The 23,842-nt window shown below is 32.7% G+C and overlaps 5 protein-coding genes across 9 annotated transcripts; all 5 read right to left on the reverse strand.

Annotated features, from left to right (window-relative positions):
• Positions 1–1,609: 1,609 nt before the first annotated feature.
• Positions 1,610–2,902, reverse strand: LOC131666711 (uncharacterized). Its single transcript, XM_058939569.1, has 3 exons — positions 2,737–2,902; positions 2,401–2,574; positions 1,610–2,258 (listed from the first exon to the last, which is right to left on the reverse strand). Exons 1-3 carry the CDS (start codon positions 2,738–2,740, stop codon positions 1,798–1,800), a joined length of 639 nt encoding a protein of 212 aa, XP_058795552.1. The 5' UTR covers positions 2,741–2,902; the 3' UTR covers positions 1,610–1,797.
• Positions 2,903–5,952: 3,050 nt separating this feature from the next.
• On the reverse strand, positions 5,953–7,106 carry LOC131666705 (uncharacterized). Its single transcript, XM_058939563.1, has 2 exons — positions 6,848–7,106; positions 5,953–6,625 (listed from the first exon to the last, which is right to left on the reverse strand). The coding sequence occupies exons 1-2, from the start codon at positions 7,104–7,106 to the stop codon at positions 6,225–6,227; spliced, it is 660 nt and encodes a 219-aa protein (XP_058795546.1). The 3' UTR covers positions 5,953–6,224.
• Positions 7,107–8,481: 1,375 nt separating this feature from the next.
• Positions 8,482–14,074, reverse strand: LOC131666748 (prolow-density lipoprotein receptor-related protein 1-like). 3 transcript variants are annotated; one of them, XM_058939630.1, is made up of 4 exons: positions 12,800–14,074; positions 11,955–12,388; positions 10,359–11,891; positions 8,482–9,536 (listed from the first exon to the last, which is right to left on the reverse strand). In XM_058939630.1, exons 1-3 carry the CDS (start codon positions 12,939–12,941, stop codon positions 10,407–10,409), a joined length of 2,061 nt encoding a protein of 686 aa, XP_058795613.1. In that variant the 5' UTR covers positions 12,942–14,074; the 3' UTR covers positions 8,482–9,536; positions 10,359–10,406. The 3 variants fall into 3 exon arrangements, with proteins under 3 accessions (XP_058795613.1, XP_058795612.1, XP_058795611.1); XM_058939629.1 differs by having other exon boundaries at positions 8,482–9,653; XM_058939628.1 differs by lacking the exon at positions 8,482–9,536 and having other exon boundaries at positions 10,075–11,891.
• A 2-nt stretch (positions 14,075–14,076) lies between these two features.
• LOC131666749 (uncharacterized) lies at positions 14,077–15,326 on the reverse strand. 2 transcript variants are annotated; one of them, XM_058939632.1, is made up of 3 exons: positions 15,181–15,326; positions 14,834–15,117; positions 14,077–14,526 (listed from the first exon to the last, which is right to left on the reverse strand). In XM_058939632.1, the coding sequence occupies exons 2-3, from the start codon at positions 15,072–15,074 to the stop codon at positions 14,123–14,125; spliced, it is 645 nt and encodes a 214-aa protein (XP_058795615.1). In that variant the 5' UTR covers positions 15,075–15,117; positions 15,181–15,326; the 3' UTR covers positions 14,077–14,122. The 2 variants fall into 2 exon arrangements, with proteins under 2 accessions (XP_058795615.1, XP_058795614.1); XM_058939631.1 differs by having other exon boundaries at positions 14,834–15,129; positions 15,181–15,324.
• A 3,324-nt stretch (positions 15,327–18,650) lies between these two features.
• On the reverse strand, positions 18,651–22,419 carry LOC131666668 (odorant receptor 13a-like). Of its 2 annotated transcripts, none has more exons than XM_058939498.1 (7): positions 22,294–22,419; positions 21,925–22,206; positions 21,235–21,715; positions 21,074–21,173; positions 19,066–19,188; positions 18,847–19,002; positions 18,651–18,785 (listed from the first exon to the last, which is right to left on the reverse strand). In XM_058939498.1, the coding sequence occupies exons 1-7, from the start codon at positions 22,313–22,315 to the stop codon at positions 18,717–18,719; spliced, it is 1,233 nt and encodes a 410-aa protein (XP_058795481.1). In that variant the 5' UTR covers positions 22,316–22,419; the 3' UTR covers positions 18,651–18,716. The 2 variants fall into 2 exon arrangements, with proteins under 2 accessions (XP_058795481.1, XP_058795482.1); XM_058939499.1 differs by having other exon boundaries at positions 18,658–18,766.
• Between the last annotated feature and the right edge of the window lie 1,423 nt (positions 22,420–23,842).

Below are 23,842 nucleotides of genomic sequence, written 5' to 3' on the forward strand. Positions count from 1 at the left end.
CGACCGAGATAAAAGAAATGAGGGAAAAGTATACTAAAAAGAATAAAGGAACCAGGGAGGATAAGACAGCGAAATCGACAATTTCAGAATCTTCAAAGCAAAGCTAAACCAAGAGAAAAAGAAATGTGAAATCTGCGGATTAACGAATCATTCTGACGAGCACTGAAAAATGCGGTATGGTGCCTATTAGTTCTAGAAGTACAGACAGTCGAAACAAAGAAACAAATCAAAACATGCGTTATAAATGGTGTATTCAAAAGAAATGCGTTATAGATTTAGGAAGTGATTATTCGGTCATAAAGTAAAACGAAGCCATATTGTTAAAATAAAGATTTGATGAAACTAACGGCGTTCTACTAGGATTTAATAACACTGTAGTGAAATCTATAACTTGTTCAAAAACCAAAGTAAAAATAGACAGTATTGATCTTGATTCAAAATGCTTTATTTTACCGAACGATCAATTGTCCAAACAAATTTTGATAGGTCGTAATATTTTAATACCAGGTGTCGAAGTGACGACGAACGCATCTAGCTGTTTTCTTAGAAATGTATTTGAAAATAATTCATCAATACAAATAAAATCAGTAGATATCATCGATACTTTGAAATGTATTGAAATAAATGAAATTCATTTCGATGATTTAACTACGAAAGAAAGTAAAAGACTATTGATATAGTAGAACAAATTTCGAAATAATTTAGCTTTTGATATTGATGAATTAAAAACAGCACATGTCCCAGAGATGACAATTAAATAACTATTAAATAACTATTAAATAACGAATCGATTAGTATCGACCGTGTCGTACATCGAAAGATGAACGCGAGAAAATAAACAAATTAATTCTGAAATTTAAGTATAACGGAATAATTTGAGAAAGTATATCTACTTACGCTAGCCCAGTAGTTTTAATCAGCAAACCAAATAGTGAAGATTGCATGGTAGTTGATTTCCGAGAATTAAATAAAAAAACTAAACGAATAAAGTACCCCACGCCAATTGCAGAAGACTCAATAGATAAACTAGGTGGAAAAACTACGAGTTAGATCAATGGAAAATAAAACCCATTAAGGTCCATGCCGAAGCTGGGTAAAATAGCGTTAATCTAACTATGCCATTCATAGCATATCCAAAAAACAAACCCGTTATTTCTTCTTTTGCCATTTGCAATTGTTTATAAAAAATTATTTAAAATTACACAAAAAGTCTATTATTTTCTAAAACTGCTCACGGCAATCGATTTTACGGAAAAAATTATGAAAGAAATGTACATAACACTTCTTGGTCAGACTTCAATTTATTAGTATAAAATTGCAATAAGTAATAGCAGGCTAAACTGCCAAGGTGACCACGCCAAATCCCAAGCAAAATCTACGCTAGATAGCGACAAACTAACTATTCATAGCATATGAAAAAAAGCACCCATGTTTTTTCTTTCAATGATTATGGTGAATTTATTTATGGCAACATAAAAAAAGTAAATTGATCTTTGCTAATATTTTTCGTTATTGAAAATTAAGCATTCGAATTAACAGTCATCTGTTAAGTTCTAAATAGATGATATGATGTTTTTGTGACACCCTTCAATAATTCTCAATCCACAAGTAACTGCACTAAATTCTGCTTTATTGAAATTACTTACATGAAGTTGATTAATATCAAATTCATAATCCGATTCACAAACTAATTTGCAATGCGTGAAACGAATTCGTACACCCAAAGATCCTTTCGAACATAATTATATTTAGCGAAAAATTGTATGTGGCGCTATGTTTGTTGCTAAATATATTAATTTAATTGTAGCATCCATTTTCAACAGCTTTGTCTTTGATTTTCATCACTTCGGCTATTTTGAGGTAGACCTTGTAACGATTGGCAGCCCTTTCGTTCCAGCCACCAGAACATTCAATGGCTCCATTGATAGCTTTAGTGGTGAGACCGAACTTGTTGGACTTTCCAAGTACAGGCCTAACTCGAGTCTCCCAATACCAGGTGCTTACTTGTACGCAGTATTTGGTACTGCTGGCAACCTCGTCGGGATTCTGGAGGAATCGATCGCCGTAACCCAGATCGTTAGAACACGCTTTGTAGTTGGCTCCCCAGGTCAGTTGCATGAAACCACGGCCGTAGTAGTATTTGCCCGGTAAGCCAACGCTGTCGACGTACTGGCCGGGGCAGTTGGTCTTTGCGCAGGCTAATTCTTCTCTGAACTGGAAGCCGCCGCTTTCATGGATTAGCTGAGCCAGCAGCATGGCTAACATATAATTAATAATTATGTTCAGCGACCATTATCTTTCTAATAAAAGCAAGATTCGAATTTGACGAATTTGTCCGGCGTAATGTTTTAGTTTGACATGCGAGCACGAAAAGTTCATACATTACTTATTGACACATACCTATTTCCTCTCGAGAGTAACTTTTTGTTGCTTGTTTAAAATAAGTATAAATAGTAGCATCGCTTGGTGCAGCGTAACCATTAGCAGTAAGGGATTCGTAAAATTCACTTTTACTAATCGACGCAAAGCAGCCGTGGAAGATCGCAAAGATAAAAATACTAATTGCTAGGCGTACTGAAAAAAATCATAATTTCTTAGTCCATACAGATATTTAAGTAAAGTTCTAAAATAAATTATCTCAGAGGTGAGGGAGAAGACTTCTGAACAGGCAAATCGTTCAAAATATAGGAAATGATAGTAAAAATATTTACAAATAATTTTGATTGGCATACTTACCCATGATTTCAACGTTGAATATGATAGGATCAACAGCTAGATAAAAACTAAGTGGTTCAACGAATATAATATATTAAAATATATAAAATTAACAAAATTGCACCGGTATTTGTAAATACTTTCGTCAAACTCAAGTACGAGCTCAGTAGTCACAACTGTTTGAGTGAGCCGTGGACCGTACCAGCGCTTTTATAGACACGGAAATAGGTAAAGCGCGTAATCTGGCGGAAAGTCTACTCTTGTTCACAAAATTCTTATCACGGGAATGAAGTTCTCGCAATCGATAAAAAAAATATTATCACGGTGATGACATATCTATTTTGTTTGGATGACGCCCATTGGTGTCATCGAGTAAAAAATAAGTTAGGATTTCCTTCTATTAATTAATGCGAGTAAAATATTCACAGAAAAGCATTCTTGCGGTTAACGTATAATTATTCCGTTCCATCCATAAGTAATATAATAAATTATATTATTTATTGTTTCAGAAACTAATCATAGTCTGAAAATTTTTCAAAAGCAGTAATTTTTTTACTTAACTGTAATTATGACGATGTCGTCTATTTCACAAATTAATACAAAATTTAGATTATACCGGAAGGAATGTAAAATAAATACCCTGTGAAAAATCTTATCATAATTTTATTTATATAGTGCTCATAATCCAAAATCAAATGCGATGGGATAAATTACAATTATCTGTTCAAGAGACTTTCTGAATTTTAATAGATCATTTACGTTTCATTGTACAAATAACGACTAAGTACACTGGATTTTGTCACAGTGTCAAATAAAAACAAATGTACTATTGCTTTCAATGCTTTGCCAAGCCATATAAATTCTTAGGTTTCATTATAACAATGCGGCCATTAAAATAGCGTCGATCTGATCGAATGATAAGAATAATAGCTGTAAAATATGTCCATTCTAATATGGATAAAGGACACTTGAAGGCATATGGCATGTGTGTGTGTATTTGATTAAACAAAGTTTTTCTTTAACTTTTATTCCGTGCATTTCATGTCAGTGAATCAAGGGATCATTTGATAAAATATTAGTTATCTCGCACAATTAGTATTTACTAGAAAATTATAAAATAAAAATCATAAGTACTTTTTGATTTCATTCAATGAGGTTAATTATTTTTTACAATAAAAAATCATTGACAGACATATTTTATATACTTCGTGCAGCACTCAAAAATATCTGCTAGCAACAGAATATGCAAGTTTGAAGTAAATTTTATTTTATCACAAGAATATTGAAAATTAATTTTTTTCTTTTAAGAAGTTCTAATCAAATACGGTTCATTACAAATTTAGAAGTAGAAGAACAGTTTTTAGGGTGATTTGAAACTTTTAAACGATCACTAATTGTGTGCAACAAAGGGAAACCTCCACAGGAATAGATATCCAACATAATGTTAAAAAACTAAGTCTTTCTTCACACCTAAATACCTTTTATAGAAATAGGTGTCATAGTTTGATAATTACATGCTTGTAGGAAATTTAGATCAAAACATGCTGTTTGAAAATGGAATTTTTTGAATAGTTTTGAATCTTTCCAAAGGTACACTAAAATAGATTTCAATCAAATTTAATCAGGAAATCAAATGAGTTGATACCCTGATGAAAGTATTTTAAAGATCATTTATTTTTTGAAATACATTCCGTCTATAAAAAAAGTAGATAAAGCTGAAATCTTAAAGATGAAGGATTTAGTAAAATAAGAGATTGGACACGTTTTAAACCTTACTTTTCATACAAATTTAACAAAAATTTAAAAAAAATGTTTGCTCCGAGATAAAAGTTATTGGTCTCCGTCACTTAAAAAATTTTTCATGAAAATCAGCTGTAAAAAAATTTGTCGTACGATATGAAATATAAGTCTTAACAAAAATTGCAAACTCATTTTATTAGGTACTTATGATTTTGAAAATATTTTGCAAAAAATGTCTTGAGAAAAATAATTTTTGTATTCTGTAGACTTTTAAAATATTTAGCTAAAACAAATCTTGTATTAGCAACTATACGGCTTTTGAAACTATTCTTGACGAATACTTCAGCAACTTTGATGTAAGTCTCAAGGATAAATAGTATCGTATTTGCAACAATACAACATATTTATTGAATTCATTGTATCGTTTAAAAAAATTTGAAACATATTTAATATACAAGAAACTATTGAATTACAGTTTCTCTAGATTTATCCGAAAAAGTAGAATCACACAAGCTACGTATATCTAGATAATATTAAAGCTTTATTTTTCGCAGTTTGTAAATTATTTTTTGATATTTAATATAGTATACATATTATTCAAAATATCCATGGCGAATACCAAACCATGAAATTTGACATAATAAAAATTTAAACAGAATTTTTTATTTAAACACTGAAGGACTTTTAAATTTAAATTTCCGTACTATAGTAAGACTTATCTATAACCTGATACAAAGTGTGCAATCTTAATAGTAACTCATGAATTGCAATCAATCTTTAATGATACGATGTCATAAAAATAAAAAAGAACGATTGAGAAAACAAACGAAAATTCTGAATTTCTATTGCGCAGCTTATCTCTAAAATACGTGTCAAGGAATTTATTTCGCACTATGATATTTTCTTTCGCATGACAAATGAGACAGCGATAAAACTTATTTGGTATTTGATAAAAACTTTGATTATACCTGATGCTTCTAAATAAATATTAATTATTTTTTAACTTTTAATTTTAAGTTTCTAATTGAAAAAAATTTTAGGAAACAGAATTCATATCTAATATTATTATTCACTAAAAAATAAAGAATTATAAATAACGTGTATAATATTTAGCGTAATTATTCTTCTACGCAACAGTTACAAAAATGTAATCACAGAACAAAAATCGTAGCTTATGCCGAATGTATCGATGATGTATTCGTCGTGATATAATGCTTTAATAATTTTTCGGATAATCTCCTTCTGCCTCCGTCAGTAATAACTGTTACTAATGTAACGAGTATACTTATTACTCATTGACAGAGATAATTTATTCATTAATTTACGGTTACAAATATTATTCAATTGACAGCGAAATTTTTCATAACTATATGAAGTGTTTTATTTCAACTCTGTTTATAGTCTTTTCGGTGAAAACATATTTTAGAATAAAAAAAATTTCGACTATGACTGAATGTAAGGTAAAATGTAAAAAGATTATATGTTCTTGAAAGTTTTCAATAATTATTTATTTTTAATTTGTCATTGGGGTATCGCTTAATAATTTGAATTACGGTATCGGTGAATTAATATTACATATTTAGAAATGTTTGGATAGCTTAAACATATTGGCAAAAGAGAAAATGAAATAACTGAAAAATACAGTCGTACATGCACAAAACAGTTACTGCAAAACGGATTTAGTCTTCGGAAATGATTTGAATCGTTGGAATTGTCACTGCTTGATAGCGTGAGCATTATATCACACTGCCGTACCGCTATAGCACACGTCAATCGTAGCATCCACTTTCTTCAACTTTCTCTGCAATCTTGAGGGTTTCAGCCACTTTCAAATAGATGAGATACCTTCTTCGCGCAAGCAGGTTACCCTTAACGCATTCACCAGGGTTGATACCCCTAGTAGTGACACCAAATTGATTCTTCCTAGCGTCGAGCAATGGCTTCACTCTGGCATTCCAATACCATACACTTACTCGCATCGCAAGCCTCTTGTCAGAAGCTACCAGTTCTGGTGCGCGCAACAGCTTGTCACCAAGTCCCAGGCCTTCCGAGGCCGCCCTGTAGTTGGCTCCCCAGGTTAATTGGATGTAGCCTCGACCGTGATAGCTCTTATTTAGCAGGCCAACTTCGTCGACATACCAGCCTTTACAGTGATCACCTTTTGAACAATCTAATCGAAAGATTTAAGTGCATAGTTAATATGGATATTGCGATTAAATAATTACCGCATATGCAATATACAATATTTACTGATATTTACGGTTGAAATTTCGGTTAAGTTTATTTAAATAACCAGATATAGATTTGTATATCTCGTTATAGAAAACAATAGATTTACGATCAATATTGATTGCTCACTTGAAAAAGTCCAAGTTTTAATAATAGTTATTACCAATTTGTTCAGTAAACTTGAAACCGCCGCTTTCGTGGATAAGTTGTGCAATTAACATAGCTGCGTCTCCTCGTGAAAAGTTTCTTGTGTCTTCTATGAAGTATCGATAAATCTCTTCATTTGGAGGTGAATAGCCATTTGCTGTTACAGTTGAAGTAAACTCTGCTTTTGTTAAGGTACCGGGAGCAATTGTGACTTTTGATTCTATTACAAAAGCTAATAGTAGTAGGTAAACATAAGACTCACATTTCAGTTGCATTGTCTTGTGGAATAATTACATACTGACATCAAATACGTAATAATCATATCGCTAGTTCAATGTAACGAAATAAAAATATTTCAAGAGCACAATATCGTCAATAGTTAGCCTTTAAAAACGTGCATACGATCTTATCATTAGTAGAAAAAAAGTAAGACATAAACTGCTTGTTATTGCTATTTTACTTTGTGTACATATATGTACACTGTTTGTATTCTAATATTTTTGGAACACTTAAGATTTATTTTCTGATAATCAAATGAAAGTTCAAATTAGAAAGTAAAAAAAACGCTAATTTATTTTATAAACTATATAATTTATAAAAAAAAAGAATATTATCTTTTAAAATGTATAATTTATATTTAGATTGTTTCCTGTATTTCGTTTCATTAACAACAATTTATAAACATATATTTGAACCAATAACTTACATTCAATTAATTCGTATATTTTATATAATTATTCTCATGATATTTTTCAAACTTCTATTATCTATACAGATAGTTCAACGTTATAATTGTCGGAAAATTCAATTTCGTCTCATTAGAAATATGGAAAATAATGTACGTCATATATAAGTGGTTTGAATTGCTATTTATAGACTGATGCCAAATTGATACCAACCATCTTTAAAATACCAAGCTCAGAATAATCAGATTTGAAAAAAATCACGTAACTGCTGTCAAAAACTTTTAAAAGGCTTTCAAAAGTTAAATTTAATTTTATCTCTACTGTAAATAAAGCTTATACAAAATTTGTATAAGTTTTGCACAAATCTTGAGCAGGATTGATACTGTACGAAATTTGTACGTATTCATCGAATTTTCATCGATGTAAAGTTATAATATTCCAATATTATCGTTATTTATTTAAAACAAGCACTTCATTAGAATTTGAATGTGATAAGTTATTTTAGAGACAGAATTATTTATTGCGGAATTATTCAAGCTACACTTGTAACTATTTAAATTTTTGAAATGCGTAATTATTTTACTTTTACATCGACAATCTTCACGTGTAACTTTCTGTATTCGGATCACCATTATGATATACATAAATTTTTGACAATTTTAAATGTCAAATGTTTTATGTTTCAAGATTAATAAAGCGTGTATACTTATTATTTAATGGTATTGTACAGTCTTTGTTGTACACTTTCTTGTACCAATTTTCGGCAACGTTAATACAAACTTTGGATCATTATCTTTAATGACACACTTATAGTTAATGGCTTATGCATAACGTTAGTTTATAACAGGATGATGTGTAATTTATTACTCATTTTAATTAAGAAGATAGACATAAGTGATTCTATTTCATGCGAGCACGGACAACATTATGTCTTCTTATTGCTACTATTGTATATAAAAAGATAAGTTCATGATTCCTAGGTACTGGCTCATAGTTATCAATGAAATTATCATCTCTTGTGTTGCACGCCGATTGATTTTCGCTTATTGGTATGAAAAAATCGAAAAACGACACGCTATCAGTGGTGTATTTAGTTTTTATAGCACTCAACCAATAACAGAATTCGGTATAATACACGTATAATTCAGAATGGCTGTGGAGAATTTCTCTATCGGTGGCGTTTGCTGTATCACTTCATATATTCAAATGGCCATTGCCGGACAAAGATACTAATTGTTTCAGATAACCGCCCATTGTTTGCTATAGTATATAGTGCCATTTGTCCGTAATGGCCAACAAGATTGAAATTGACATCGTAGCGTAACAGCAGTTAAAGAAAGATTTCAAGAAGGTCGTAAAATTCATTATCGATTACTTCGATTATCGATTTATTTGAGTACCAATCTCGAATATTCTGAGCGATGTCGAATATATGTTTAATCCACACACAATATGTAGTGATACCTTGGACCCGAAGTTTTGTTCACCTCAAACTCACGTACTGTCAAAGACTTTTTTACCTATTAATCCGAAAAAATGTCTTGAAACATACTTCAAAATAAAATATCGAGTTAGATAAAACGAAAACATTAAATTTGAAAAATTAGAACCTTATACGAAAGCGATTAGAACGTTATACAAGCGATTTACGAAATTACAGATGTTAATGTATGTTTAATATTTAAATAAATATCTAGAAATAAATACTCGTCTTAATAAAAAAAGAACAGTGTAAATTTATATTTTCATGAGTACATTCTTAAAAAATTTTTATAATCCACTGGAAAATGTGAAGTGATGAATAATATAATTATATACCGCTACTGTTAATCATCACTCCATATAAATACATTCACTTTTAAAATAATTATTATCATGAACAACAAAATTACAAGTGTCTTTGTACATAACTACATATCTCTGGTGTTTTGGTAACGTAGCTATCTACCAACCACTGAAAGTGAAACATTACCCCTTCACTTTATTTTCTCTAGTTTTCCATTTTGTTTTTTTTTTCCGCTGCAAAGGAGTAAAATATACATCAGATAGATGCTTCTATTAACTATATTAGCATTTAATTATTTAAAACTGATCAAAGGGTGGTGTGTGACTTGATAAATCGGCTGGCTATTAGACCTATAAAATGATTTTGTTTTCTGTATGAGAACCGTATTATAAATACATAAAAATAAAATATGAGGCGATGAACAAAAAAGGGGAGGATTACCTGACGTATTTTTCTTACATAAATGTATAGTTTGTTGAAAAATAATATTTTATTGTACAAATAATTAAATTTCAAATCTGTAAGTTGATATTTGTGGATTGTCGGAGAACAAAAACTGACTAAGAATGTCATTGATTTAAAAAAATCACTCGAACACATTGAAAAATCTTACTAAATTAAGTTGTAAATTGAAGTAAAGCGATTAGAGAAGCAGTTTGTTAAATGCAAAATAAATAAGTAAGGAATAGATTAATCATATATATGATGATTTTCATAATCGTGAAAATGATGTATTTTGCATACTGAATTTAGAAGTAGTAAAATAGGAATTTTTATTTTAGTATGTCCATACTTTTGTGTTTAACTATTATATAAAATTATAAAATTAGAACCAATATTTAAATTACAATAAATGAGTTTTTAAATTTGTAATTAATAACACTAATAAGTAACAAAAATCATGTAGTTTAACAGGATAATTAGTATTAATAAAAAATACCAATTCTATGTACTATAAATCATTCGGAGGTATTTTTCATTTTAATAATATAAAATGAAAATATCACAATATACAAAATGAATGCGAAGAGCTGACAATATATCCATATAGCTACCTGCATTTTCTATGAGCTTATTAATATAATAATCGACTATCTATATATCTAAGCACAAGATATTCCATTAGGCTGTAGTAGCTGATTATCTTTGCACAAGCATGACTTTTGCAGCTCATCAGTCACATTAATACTTCCCCCACTAACGACTTTCTTAGGCTCGCGGAAGCAGAATTGCTGACAATCACCGTTCCTAAGAGCACATGGGTTATTAAAGTCAACCTTTTGTATATTTCTGGTAAACATCTTCGCACCGGCAATCGCATCGGTACGTTCATCGTTGAAACGAGGCGTAAGTTCCACCGCACCGGAACCCGTCGATTTATCAAACCTCCAGATACTAGTTAAGTTTGCTACGTAAGCGTATCGATCGTAAACGCTAACGGATCTTGGATCTTGGACTATCGAAACGTAAATACTTTTCAATCGTTGCCCCTCGAAATCTGCACTGTAAAGTTTTGTAGCATCCTTGCTAAACCAGAATAATCGCTGGTCTTCGTGGTCTATCGTCAAGTCAACGTCACTCACATCGTCTCTGGCGAAGAGTGTCACTTTCGAATGGACTTTGTGTATCATCGTCACGCCGTCGAGCGTCATCGTGAAAAAGTATAAGCCTCGATTAGGCTCTAAGGCAAATGCGCCTGGGCTACCAGTTTCTTTGTTGAATCTGTGCAGAGTTTTCGAAAAGTAAGCTTCCTCTCTGGGCTTTAACAACACAATCGTCGTATTTTCAGTGATACCGTTGCTGTCCTTGACGTAATACACATCGTCGCTCACCCAGTCATAGGCTAGATGCCTCAAACAACAGTCTCGAGTGTAAGTGCCTTGGAGATCTCGTCTGTCCAGATTGACTGTATTTATCGTCAGATCATCACTGAAAACAAATGTCCTCTTCTCAAAATTATAGTCGAAATCGATCGTTTTCTTATGTTTGAGAGATATGTGACGGAAACGAATCGGAAGTATAGCATCGACGAAGGCATTTCTTCTGGGATCGGTAATTCTTCCTCGTATGAAATCTCCTCTAGCATACAAGAGATACTCCTCGATCGGTTCACACGTTTTGTCATCTTGCTTCAGTCGCTCCCCAAGATAGCAAGCACAGCTGTAAGAGCCGACAGTTTTCAAAAGACACAGTCCGCCGCACTTGGCGCTTTCGCAAGGATTTGCACCAGGATTGGTTTCTCCGGTGAACACCTCGATACCTTTTGGATCGTCGAAGGGCAACTGTTGTACGTCGGCTTCGGTGCAAATGTTAGCGCTACCTGGTGTACAACTCCAAAGACTGCGCAAGCCATTGTCAACGGATTTCGTCCAAAATAATCGTGCGCCGGAGACGCCGAGATTCCAGTACGTTGCTCTAGCTGCTCGTGTCATGGTTAAGCGTTTGCCACCGTCGTAATCAGAACTTTCGACAGTTTCATACTCGGCCCAGTATAGTCTTGGAGTTTGAGTGTCTAACGCGACGGCGGTTACAGAGGTGCTGACGATCACTTTTCCCATGGTTGACCCGTCCATACTACCTTTCAATATCTAAAAATGTAAAATTCAATGTCAATAGCGCAGTTGAATAAAAATAGAGCATTTTTCAATTACCGAATCGAACTTCTGTACGATAAACATGAGACCCCGTTGAGAATCCAAAACCATGTCAACTGGCTGTTTCAGATCAGACACAGCTATTCCGAACCTCGTACTTTTCGGATCGTAAACGTTTAATTTGCCAGCTAACCCATCCAGCACGTAGACGTTTTCGGTGACGGAGTCGACTCTCACCGCCATTGGATCCCATTCTCGCCACTGCGTTAAATTGCGATATTTTTTTGAGAGAGAATTTACCCACTGAGAGTCGATTTCACGCCAGTATATCGTTCTCTTCTCGTGTACGTCGAACGTGGCAATGCCTTTCCTACTTTTTACTAGAAGTGTCTTCTTCTGACTGGTTAAATCCAATGCCCATAAATCTCGCTCATCGCTTACTACCAAAGCTGTAGAGTAGTCAATAGCTACGTCACTGGAACCGTTTCGACCTGAAAGATGTTTTCTATATATCTGATATTGTAAGTGGGTCATATCCCATGCGGGTCTATTAGCATAAAAAACAGTTTTAAGTAGTACAAGGAAACGTATTTGTATACTGTTTATTTTTTAAATCAATCCGAAAGAGTTACCCGCAGAATATTCTTTAACTTGGTTGAGCGAAAATGCATCGCTTCGAAAGCAACTGTATCAAGTATCCACATCTTTTGTAATAAGTGCTGAACAACAGTCTACACGTTATAATACGTGTGGCAGCACGGCTCAAAAATGTCGTGAACTTTCATCCGTACAACTTCTCAAACGATAACTCTCCTTCCACTTTGGCACACAGTAAGTGTTATAAAAACTGCTCGACTATTTTAACTGAAGCTACGCTCACTTAAAACTATAAAATTAAATACCTGTAAAGATGACGATTAATGCGATGACTATTGCGAGTATCAGCACGGCAAACACAGCCGATCTGACGAAGGCAGGTTTGGAGATTATCGCCTTCGCTCCATCCCAGCTCGAATAGTTTTCGACTACTCGCACTTCGCTCATTTTGCGCCGTCGTGCGTGCGTGCGTGCATAATTACGCGCGAGAACTAAAAGAAACACACGTCCACGTGAATTAACGGCGAGCGAAAAGAGAAAAAAAGTAGCGAGAAACTTGCTAGCCAACGGTACATGACTTCTATGAGATAACGTGTGAGGTGCCTTACGCACGCTACATTTCAAACTCGGGAGAGTCACTGATAACGCTGATATGACTCACGACAGAAGGTGTGGAGGAGTGCGTTATACTCATTGCGCTCAGAGGTGGGATTTAATTGTTGACACACAGGTGAACACATGTGAATTACGAAATTTAAATAGACGAGCGTTTGGTGTTGAGCGTGCATGCATGGAATGGTCAAGTTAGACGCCCTATTCCCGTCGACATTTCACTTCATAGCGTTGCTTGTGTTAAAGATGACAAAAGTTATTAGTGTACGATTTTAATTCATAAACATACTGAGAAGACTAACAAAATTGTGGTATACTATAAAACTTCATAAAGACTTCTAATGTATAGATATATTATTAACATATCTATGGCGAGGAAAGTCTTAATTTGTAGCTTTTAAACGAAAACCGGTACCTACAATTTTTAATTATTTTATTTGTTATGTTATTATTAACTAATATGTTAATAATGACATATTAGTTTTTCGAAAAAATCCAGTTCACGATCGAACGTAATGTACCGCAAAAATGACGCGTATTCAACGAGTAAAATTTGAAAATAAATATATCTTGATTTTGAGTACAGTTATCCAAGTTCAATTTTTACCACTCTGCAGATAACGCGAATATAAGAACTTAATTTTAAAATTTGAAGGAAATCTAAAAAAAGTAGTTTTCAAGAGACTGTCCTTTACAGTCTCTTGAAAACAGCTTTTATTACTATTGAGGATTCGTGCGCATTACGAAAAATTTTCCAAGTGTAAGTGTTCATTTAGCTACTAGAACAAATCTGAGAATTGTTAACGATTTGTCTGTGGTTATCAACATAAAGCATTGTGTTTGATTACATAGTTACGATAACATTAGTCTTACAATGTTTTATACGTAAAACGCTTATAAAAAAATTGAAAGAAAAACTAAATACCATCGAAGGGAATTTTCAGTAAAAAATGTAAAAATAAAACCTATAATAGATTCATATATTTATTCAAACGCAATAAAATATATTGGACTGTTTAATTGTAACAACCGTTCTCCTTAGCTTTGTTTGTTATCTTGAACGCCTCGGCAACTTTCAAATAGATGTTCCACCTGTTCTCTGCTCTCTTACGATATTTTGCGTACTTACACTCGCCGCCGTTGATTGCTTTGGTAGTACGACCAAATTGGTTCGAATTTCCCAATACAGGTCTGACTCTCGCATCCCAAAACCAAACGCTTACGAGCATCGCGTACTTCTTGTTGGTGGCAACGAGCTCAGGCTCACGAAGAAGCTTGTCACCGAGACCGAGAGCCTGCGAAGCTGCTTTGTAATTGGCTCCCCATGTCAACTGGATGTAGCCGCGGCCGTAGTATTTTTTACCAGGTAGTCCGACTTTGTCGATGTATTTGCCTGCACACTTGTTGCCAGACAGGCAAACTATCAGGATAAGAAACAATTTTTATTATTGCTTTAAAGTGTAAAATAAAAGAAAAAAATGTCTAGTCTACAAGGCTTAGTCGATACAACGAAAATGTCTTGTCAACTAAAGCCGTTTATATTTTAATGGAAATTTGACTTTAGTAAACTGTATCAATATGCTCTACATTGGATGAGGCATACATCTGTAACTTTCACATGATTTAACACGTGCACTAAAAAAAATGCCAATTTGATAATATAAAAGGCATTGATCTTTGTTTTTGCAAACGTTCAATCAATATCGACTAGAATTGATTTTACTTACCTAGTTCTTCGGTGTATCTAAAGCCTGCACTCTCGTGCAACAGTTGAGCAAGAAACATGGCTTGTTCCTCTTTCGAGTATTTGGAGGCACCCTCCACAAAACTACGGTAAACTTCCGCGGATGGAGCTTTGAAGCCGTTTTTCGTGACGGCGGCATTGAACTCCGCTTCGCTTACCGTTGCAGCCTTAGCCATACAAATACTCGCTACCAGTAGCGCGAGTAGTGTCGCAAACCTTTCCATTTTTTGTCCGTGCAAGGAGATTCCAAGAAAACTATCGTGAGACCTACAATGAAAACTGTGGACTAATTAAGAAAAATGAATTGCATTTAATATTCACACTACTTACCTGGTGTTTTATTGTAGGTATTAACTTCGAACGAATACTGCGGTCAGTGCTCGTCAACTTCGATATTTATAGTTTTTAACTGGCTTATCGTAATAAATGTACGTTTCTTTCCGTATTTGTAGACGTTCCGTATTTTTCACTTTGTTCCTCTTTCTTCAATGACTGATTAGCTTAGAAATTGCTGTTTCTTAAGAAATATGTTCATCGGTTATTCCCCGAGTGATGGATTTATATGGCGCATAAATCTATCTGCATACTGCATTGTAATAACAGTATTGCGCATTCGATGAGTGAGGAAACGCTGCAAAACGCAATAAAGGTATATCAATGAACGATTCAGATAATAACTGGAGTAAGCCCGGGAATCCCTTCTTTAATAAAAAAAAAAATAGAACAGAAGATATTCCTGAGTCACATAAATTTAAGTATTTTCAATAATTTGTTTCTTAAACAGTTCTGTATGAATGGATGGGACAAGATGAAGACCGGCTTCTCGGTCTCTGTCGATTCATAACTCTGAATACCTATAATTGTTTATTATTATTCATTTATTATTATTATTATACCAAATGGTTGCAAGTTATGCAATCTACGAAAACACTTGCAGTAATACACATAGGTATCAATGCGTAAGCTGGCAAAATAAAATACATAACATTTACAATTCTACAAGAAATACATAAAACGTATAATTCTAAACTATAACTAATAGAAATGAGTAAACATGAGAAATGACATAACATAATAACTAAGTTCCTCCTTTCAGTTAATTTCTTGACTGATAATACTAAATTATCTGCTGATCAAATCAGCCATGCTTACAACCTCTATATCGATTAGTGATTTAGTTTTAGTTTGAATCCTTTTTTTTATTTTGAATTTATTACTGTTATTTGTATTAAATTTTAAGACTCCTCATTTGTCTGTCAAATTTCCTATTATATTTTGGTTGCAAGGTATCAATGACTTCGACGTATTTGGGTCTTGTTTTCGAATAACACAAAAACATTTTAAAAACGTTTCATAAATATTTTTAGGAAAACTTCAAAAAATTCTCTCATTTTGCGATAAATATTTTTAAAAAATCTTTAAAACGTGAGATAAGTTCACCCATTTTTGTTTAATTTCCAGAATATGTTAACGTTTGTAAAACATTTTCAAAACGGTTTTGCAGTCTGTATATATCGTGAATATATATAAGTCAAATGTTCGATAACATTTGTATTTTTTATCATAGGACGATAAACATTTAAAAAGATACTCATAATGATGAAAGTGTAGGTAGTCTTCAGTTGATTCGATTATCATTGACCGTCTAGTGTAATCTTCATTTTAAAATGATCTAATTACTGCTGAACGATACTTACAAAAAAAGGTATTAAATATTGTAAAGATGGTAAGTTTACTAGACAAGCGTGTAAATCCAGCAATAGGTCATCTAGCGGTAGTTAATAAAAATAGAATGAATTGTGCAATTCAAATTAATAGTTCATTTCACTACCTTGGGCAATAACGTACTATTAAATTTTAGAGAAATTAACTTCTTAACAGTGGGTCAATTATCCTGAACATAAGACCTAAAGAAGTAGCAATTTTCATTCCAATCTCTATTTTCAGGCATTCGTCTGATTCCTTTTCCAATTTCAGTCTTCTTTCATTTAAATAATTATTGAACATGTTCAAATTTGTAGTAAGTGTAGTACATAGGCATTTTATGTCTAATATTAGCACCATTAACTAAATTTTCATTTAAAGATAAAAATGTTTTTGAGATATCTTGAAGTTCAGATCGATATCACAGCTTGATGAGTTTCCTAAAAAATTAAAAAGGGTTGTTTCGTTTTCCATGAAGATTGTTGGTCGCAAAGTCTGTATCATTATGTCTGAAATGGGAATAACAATATTAGTTATTGTATGAAATCTACTCTTTTTATATATCACAACTTGTGAAAATTATTCAATTTGCTATTAAATCAACACTTAAAAAATCACATTTTTGATAATTCTCCAGGAACACAAAAAATTCAGATGTGCTTTAAAAATATTCTTGTAGTAACTAATTAATAGGGTTTCAATCAAAATCGCAATCATACTAGGAAAAAAATAATTAATGGTAAATGTTCAGAAACGGTGATTTACGAAATTTGATAGTGATATCAATGAAGATAGACGATTCGTTTAAAAGAAGAATTTAGAACTTGGAGTAACTTCAAGACACTATTACAAGTAATTTTGCAGCAAAAAAGAAAAGCATACCGTTTCTTGAACATGAATGATGTTTTGCCATTGCCATCGTCCTCTGTACTTGGAGATCTTGAAGAGTACAAAAGAAAGAACATGTTGCGGGACACGCGTTAAGAACGAATAATCTTTCGCTAATTGAATTAGTGTTAAAATTTCGTTATTTAAAGTAATTTATTACTAACAATAAATAATTTTCTACTTTTTGAGATACATCCGTTACACGGAGACCGCTATACGAGTATGTTATGCTGCATTATCGAAGAGGGTCTTTCCACATTGAGATGATGTGACTGATGTGCCTATGACGTGCTTGTTCCGTGTGATTTTTATACTTTCGGAACACTGGTATAATAATTGTTACTGTAACGGTTGCATAAATAATCTACGATCTATAATTTTTAATGTTTTGGTCATAATGTTTTAGTTTTATCGTACCGTACTTTTTTTTACTATGAAAATATTTTCAATTCTCATCAAATATTTCTACCCGTGTATTTTTTCTTCCGTAATTTTTATCAAAATATCTTGTATAGATGGGATGCGATAAATTTTGCTACGTACCATTTTGATGCAAGTATATCATGATCACATTTTTAAAGTATTTTTTAATTTCGACGGACGAAGAGCGCTTCATTATTTTTTCAACGTTGTATTTAAAAATAATGTCGTGATTCAATATTATATTAATATTCCATTTGTTTAATTTGATAATTTGTTGTATGAAATTTATTTATTTATCAAAAACTGTAGATGACAGTGTAGATATACATAGAAAAATGAACCGTGAAATGTTGCATAAAGTTGATTGAGTTGAATTTTATAAGTCCTCATTGCAAAAGGTGCTGTAGAAAGAAAATATAATATATTATTTGAAATATTATAATTGGATAAGTACTTTGTCACGGTGAACTATTATTATATACTATTATTGTAGAGAGTAGTATGCAAAAAAAAATAAAAAAATAAACCTTATAAAGCTTAAAAAGACACTTAGGATTGACGTGATTTGGATTGATATAGCTGTAACTTACCGGGAATTGCTAATAAAACAAAAAATTTAATAGTTGATAATGTTGCTGATCAAAGTATGTTATATTATTGACAATCAATACAAAATAATTACGTGTGTCTAAGCTGAACAGTGGTATAAAGCACCTTGAAACTTTTTACAATATTTTATAAATGATGAAACCTTACATTAGTAAAAGTGTACTATGAGCGTCTATGAAATATATGAAATCATTGAGTGAACAATAGAAATATGTTTTTTATATATTTCATGCGTTTACTTGCTATTGACAGCGACCAGCATGGAGATGTAACCAGCCGTAGTCTTCAAAATCTGTTTTTTTTGCACGATTCTTGAAAAATTATTGGATAAATTGATAAGAAAAGAAAAATGAAAGAAACCTTAGTACTTACACTGCAGTAGGTTTTAAGTGAGAGTGGCAAAATCTTGCCAGCCGTTAGAGTTTTCTGGTTCTGTGATATAATCATCGTTGGTATAAGATCTCGGGCTGAGTTCCTAGTAACTTTATACCATTGGCATTTGTAAATGCTATGGCACAAGCTAACGATCTTAAAATAAATCAGATTTTATTAATTAAATGAGCTCTTATAAAATGCTAAGGTACTACGCACTCGTGTTGCAAGAGTTTCACCAACGACACAGTCAAGGAGCGTCTGAATCATCAAGGTAACCATAACACAGAGAACGGTAATCACCTGTAAAACTGGTACTTGTTGATCGCTAGCTCCAATGATCTACAACATTGCAAAATTCTGAGATTACAGATGACTAACAAGAAGAGTGTATCACCCTCAAGGTCGTCAATATTTATTTGCCTGTAATTTTGAGAAATCGTTTTATAGATATAAAAGATAAAAAATAGTTGCCGTTTATGTTGACATTCCATTCTTTCGTAGTTAAAAACTATTTTTAATAAAATTATTCAAACTACATGACTATTTTGTAATTAAAATAGCCGGTTAACTGAGCAATTGAGAGCTTTCGTAATGATACAAAATGAAAAATAATATCAAACACTTAAATTAAAAAATACTTAAAAGATATGCTATTTGAAAAATTTCGAATAAAATGCTTTTCACATAATTTTTCACTACTCTTTACTGATATTATGTTACATAACGTTCATGCGTATAACGTAATTATACGAGATCCTTGTTTTTCGTGATTACATGTAATACTCCGTGAATTCAGTGTCGTTCCACGAATTTTCAGAGAGACATAAAAGAATCGGTCTAACATTCAGCTATTCCTTAAGTGACATATTCTTTATATCTTTCAAAGCTTCAAGAGTAGTCGCTATTCGTTATAGTATGAGGTGGATTATGATTTAAAAATACGAATGTTTTGAGTTTTTATTGGTGCAAGAGTTTGTACAAAATGTACAGTTATAAAGGCTATCAATATAATCAATTTCCTAGTAAATATTTTTAGAGATAATTTCTCTAACAAGTATTATTGAGCTACGAAAATTGAAATTATGTTGATGTCCTAAGTTTTTTGATATCTTGGCTTAGACGGTCGAATTTTATAAATTCCTTTGATATCAACTGATTATCTGTTTCCGAAAAGGTTTCACGAAACTGCGGCAAAATATTTCAGAGCGGATACGTATAATTTTGTAATGTTTTTAGGAAATTCCAATAGCTTTACGAATAACGTTTCTAAAAACATTTTCGTAATTTTTATAGAAACATTTCAAAGAAATGGTTCAGGAACTTTTTATGTGAATTTCAACGCTATGTTTCCTCCGTCGGAAAATTCGAAACGAAACCTTATTCAGAAACGTTTCACAAATCTTGCAGTAATATTTCGATAATCATTTTCCATAAATGTATTGTCAATGTTTTCAAAAAGTATTCACGAAACTGAGGCAAAAAATTTCAGAGCGGATGCGTGTAACATTACCGTGTAATGTTTTTGGGAAATTCAAGCAACTTTATGAACAACGTTTTTCAAATTGTTTTCGTAATTTTCATAGAAACATTTCAAGGAAATGGTCCAGAAACGTTTTAAGTGAGATTCAATGCTATACGGATATAACAATAGGTAGAGTGCCAAATGTAACAATAAATTCTTATTTTACGTTTTACAAATTAAACATATACAATTAATTAAATATCGTAAAAACAAGTAAAATTGATAATTATTAGTATTTTCACAGTTAATATACCTATATCTAAATATGATTGTGATATTACATTTCATATAAGGTAATAGATTTGATTGTTGTTAACATGTACATAGATACATTAATCTATTTGCACTTAATCTTTTATCACTCTAATTGGAAATAATCGTACGTATGACAGGTTACTACATAAAAATGCTTCAATTATACTATGTAACTGTTACAAAAAATGGAGTAGTAGATCGAATAAATGCTACTTTTTATATATTTTTATTTATAAAAATATTTCCGATAATTACAGACAAGTCGACGACCCAGAGATGATGCAATATGCATAGAATAGACAGAAAATTCTTTTTATACATAATTAGTAGTATTTATGAATTCATGACTTTCAGTAACGTCAATAAACCCATTCTAAAGTATTTATATTTTTTGGGCAACTTAATGAAGGAATTAGATATTGTGTTCTGAATGAAAATTAAACGTACCGCAAGAAATTGAAAGCCATAACTACAAAGAATGATGGAGGTCCCAAATATCTGAGCGAGAATGACGTAGGTAAACGAGATCTCCAGAGTTCGTGCTATGCTAAAACATAACAAAATCGAAAATCAAATTGGATAGCTGCAAATGTAGATTTTTAACTTACGCCACGAGGTGAACGTGTCTCTGTACAAGTCTTGGCAAGCGAGGCTCGTCGTTTGTCGGTCCGGGTTCATCGAAGCACCGTTCAAAACCTAAGCTCAAAATTTCGAATTGACCGCTCGTATGCATAACGAGCGCACCAAAGTAACTTTCCGGTACGGTCGTGGCCAAAGCAGTGAAAAAAGCTCCAAGATACTGCAACCCCATAGTTAGCTCAAAGTACGGGGTTTTGGAGTAGTCAAAGGGGTAGTAAGACTGTACAAGGAGGTGACGGTCAGCGTAGTCGGTGATGTTGCTTTTCAGTCGAATATCGATGTTTAATAAAGGAAAAACGACGAAACCGAAGACGGTGAGCGTAGTTAGTGTGTAATCAAATGCTGTCACCAACCGTATGCCAGACGCGTGCTGCAGCATCAGTTCGCGTTCCCAGAAGCTTTTCGCTCGCAACCAGTCGTTCCTTGCCGACTGGACAACCGGCTGCATCACTTACTTATCCAACGACCATTAAATGCTTATATTAATTAGCAAACGACAGTAGCTATACATGTAAAATTATCGTGTAGTGTGCTGCCTCTAAATTATTCTGTACTATGACGAGAAGAATTGCGGCTAAATCGTGTGTTTCTTCTGTTTTTTCTTTTCTTCTTTTATACAAAAAAATATAAATATAAATCGAGACCATGTATTTACGTACCTTTCTTGTTATGCCATAGAAAAAAAAGTTTAATAGATCCGGAGAAGGCCGCGGCATTGCTCATAAGATTGTTGACGACCACCGAGAAATTATTAATATCGAGTACGAGAGCCCAGGTTTGGGGCAGACAAATCCAAAACAGGAGCAATGTGATAATAAAAGGCACCCGGAGATAGACATGCCAAGGTTCTTTACTCTCAATCGAATGATTAGCTGCTTCAATTGGCCACACGCCCAACAGCTTGGCACCCCATTTATTCAGTCCCAATGCCCACCTCAAATCTATTCTCAAATTTTCTTTCTATGTAAATCGTTCTCTTATCACTCGTAGCATCTCTTAAAATATCTAACATTGTACTTTAATTTTACCTTTAGAACTTTGTTCTTGCATTTCGAGTACTGATTGATAATCAAATCGAACTACGACATGTGCTGTCTAATCCTTAACATCAAAATGTAATTATCTGGTAGTTTCCAATTGGCATTGGATCCGGCGTTTCTTTTACTTGTTAAAGTCACTATTTGTAAATTATATCGTTTATGAAATGAGGCAGCCGTGCTAAGCCTATCTAGACAGGTCTACGCGATACAATAGCTGTAGAAGCGCTCAAATTTGTGGTGAAATATCGACTATGTCTTTCGTTGGTACATTATTAACGAACTTACAGCAGTAATGAACGGAATATTGTAGATAGTATTATGGAAACGTTGCGTTTCTTCTGACTGCTTAGTACCTGTATTTTGCATTATTAACGGACTTCGACGAATTATCCAATTTATATTGTAGATGAAGCAATAAAAATTTCATGCCTTCTCTAGCTATAGCCACTACTTTGTGTGTGCATCATTAAAGAACTCTATGAATTGCTCATTTCTCCGGCGAGACACACGAGAATGAAACAGTAACTACGTGCTTAATCATAAATGGGCTGCTGTGTTTCATGTTACTTCTTCAAGTTTCTCGAGGGCCTGACATTTAGCGCTCTCGTAAGAGTTTTTTTCAGAGGTATGTGGTATATAAATTGAACGATTATTAAAACAGATAAATGAAAACATAACGTTGAAGAACGCATAATACTCGTTATTTGAAAAGAAACGTATGCACTTTTTAATAAATGATACGAAAAAATGTGTGATTAAGAAATCAAAATTGGATTGTCAAGTTTTTTCCAACGTAGCTCCAAAGAGAAAATACTACTGAATTTAGAATTTACTTCTGTGTATGTACATACCACCTAAAGATTACACTATTACTGCATGATAAGTGTTTTAGTTAATCTGGCTTTGATTCAATGGCAAATTTTTTAAATATTTTTTGAAAATTATATTACAAACATTGAATGTGGATCATGAGTTGTGGTTGACAACGAAATATTAATTTAGTACTCTTACGCCAACAGTGGAAGATTTATGTTCACAAAATGAAAATGATCATTTTTTGCCAGATTTAAGAATATTCATAATGTATTGGGAGAAGTCCAAATGATTTTGTAAAATCTACGATAAATGATTTGCAAGATAATGAAGTCTCGATAATGCTTGGTTTTTCTGAAAGTTACAGCTTTACGATGATGAAATTCAATCCGATCGATGTTATTGACTGAATAGAAAGAGGTTTTTCAAAACCTTCTCTCAAACAAACGAATTAATTATATCAAAATATTTTGGAAACATTTGTTGTGCATAAAAAAACCGCGCTCAACTCTTCTTCAGCAGTGGAAATTCATAAAAATAAATATGTATTTAATTAAAATAAGTTTTCTATAGTATAAATATTTATTTATGGTTATAAATAATTCTTTTATCTTGGATCAAGCTAATCATTCAAACGTTATTCAAACGGAGTCCAGCCTTATCTGACTCAGATACGTACATCATTCAAACATGGATTAAGGCACTTATTAGATTTTAACATCTG

This window comes from Phymastichus coffea, unplaced genomic scaffold (assembly GCF_024137745.1).
Source record: "Phymastichus coffea isolate CEN01 unplaced genomic scaffold, Cenicafe_Pcof_1.1 PCOF00060, whole genome shotgun sequence".
In the NCBI taxonomy this organism is placed as follows: Eukaryota; Metazoa; Arthropoda; class Insecta; order Hymenoptera; family Eulophidae; genus Phymastichus; species Phymastichus coffea.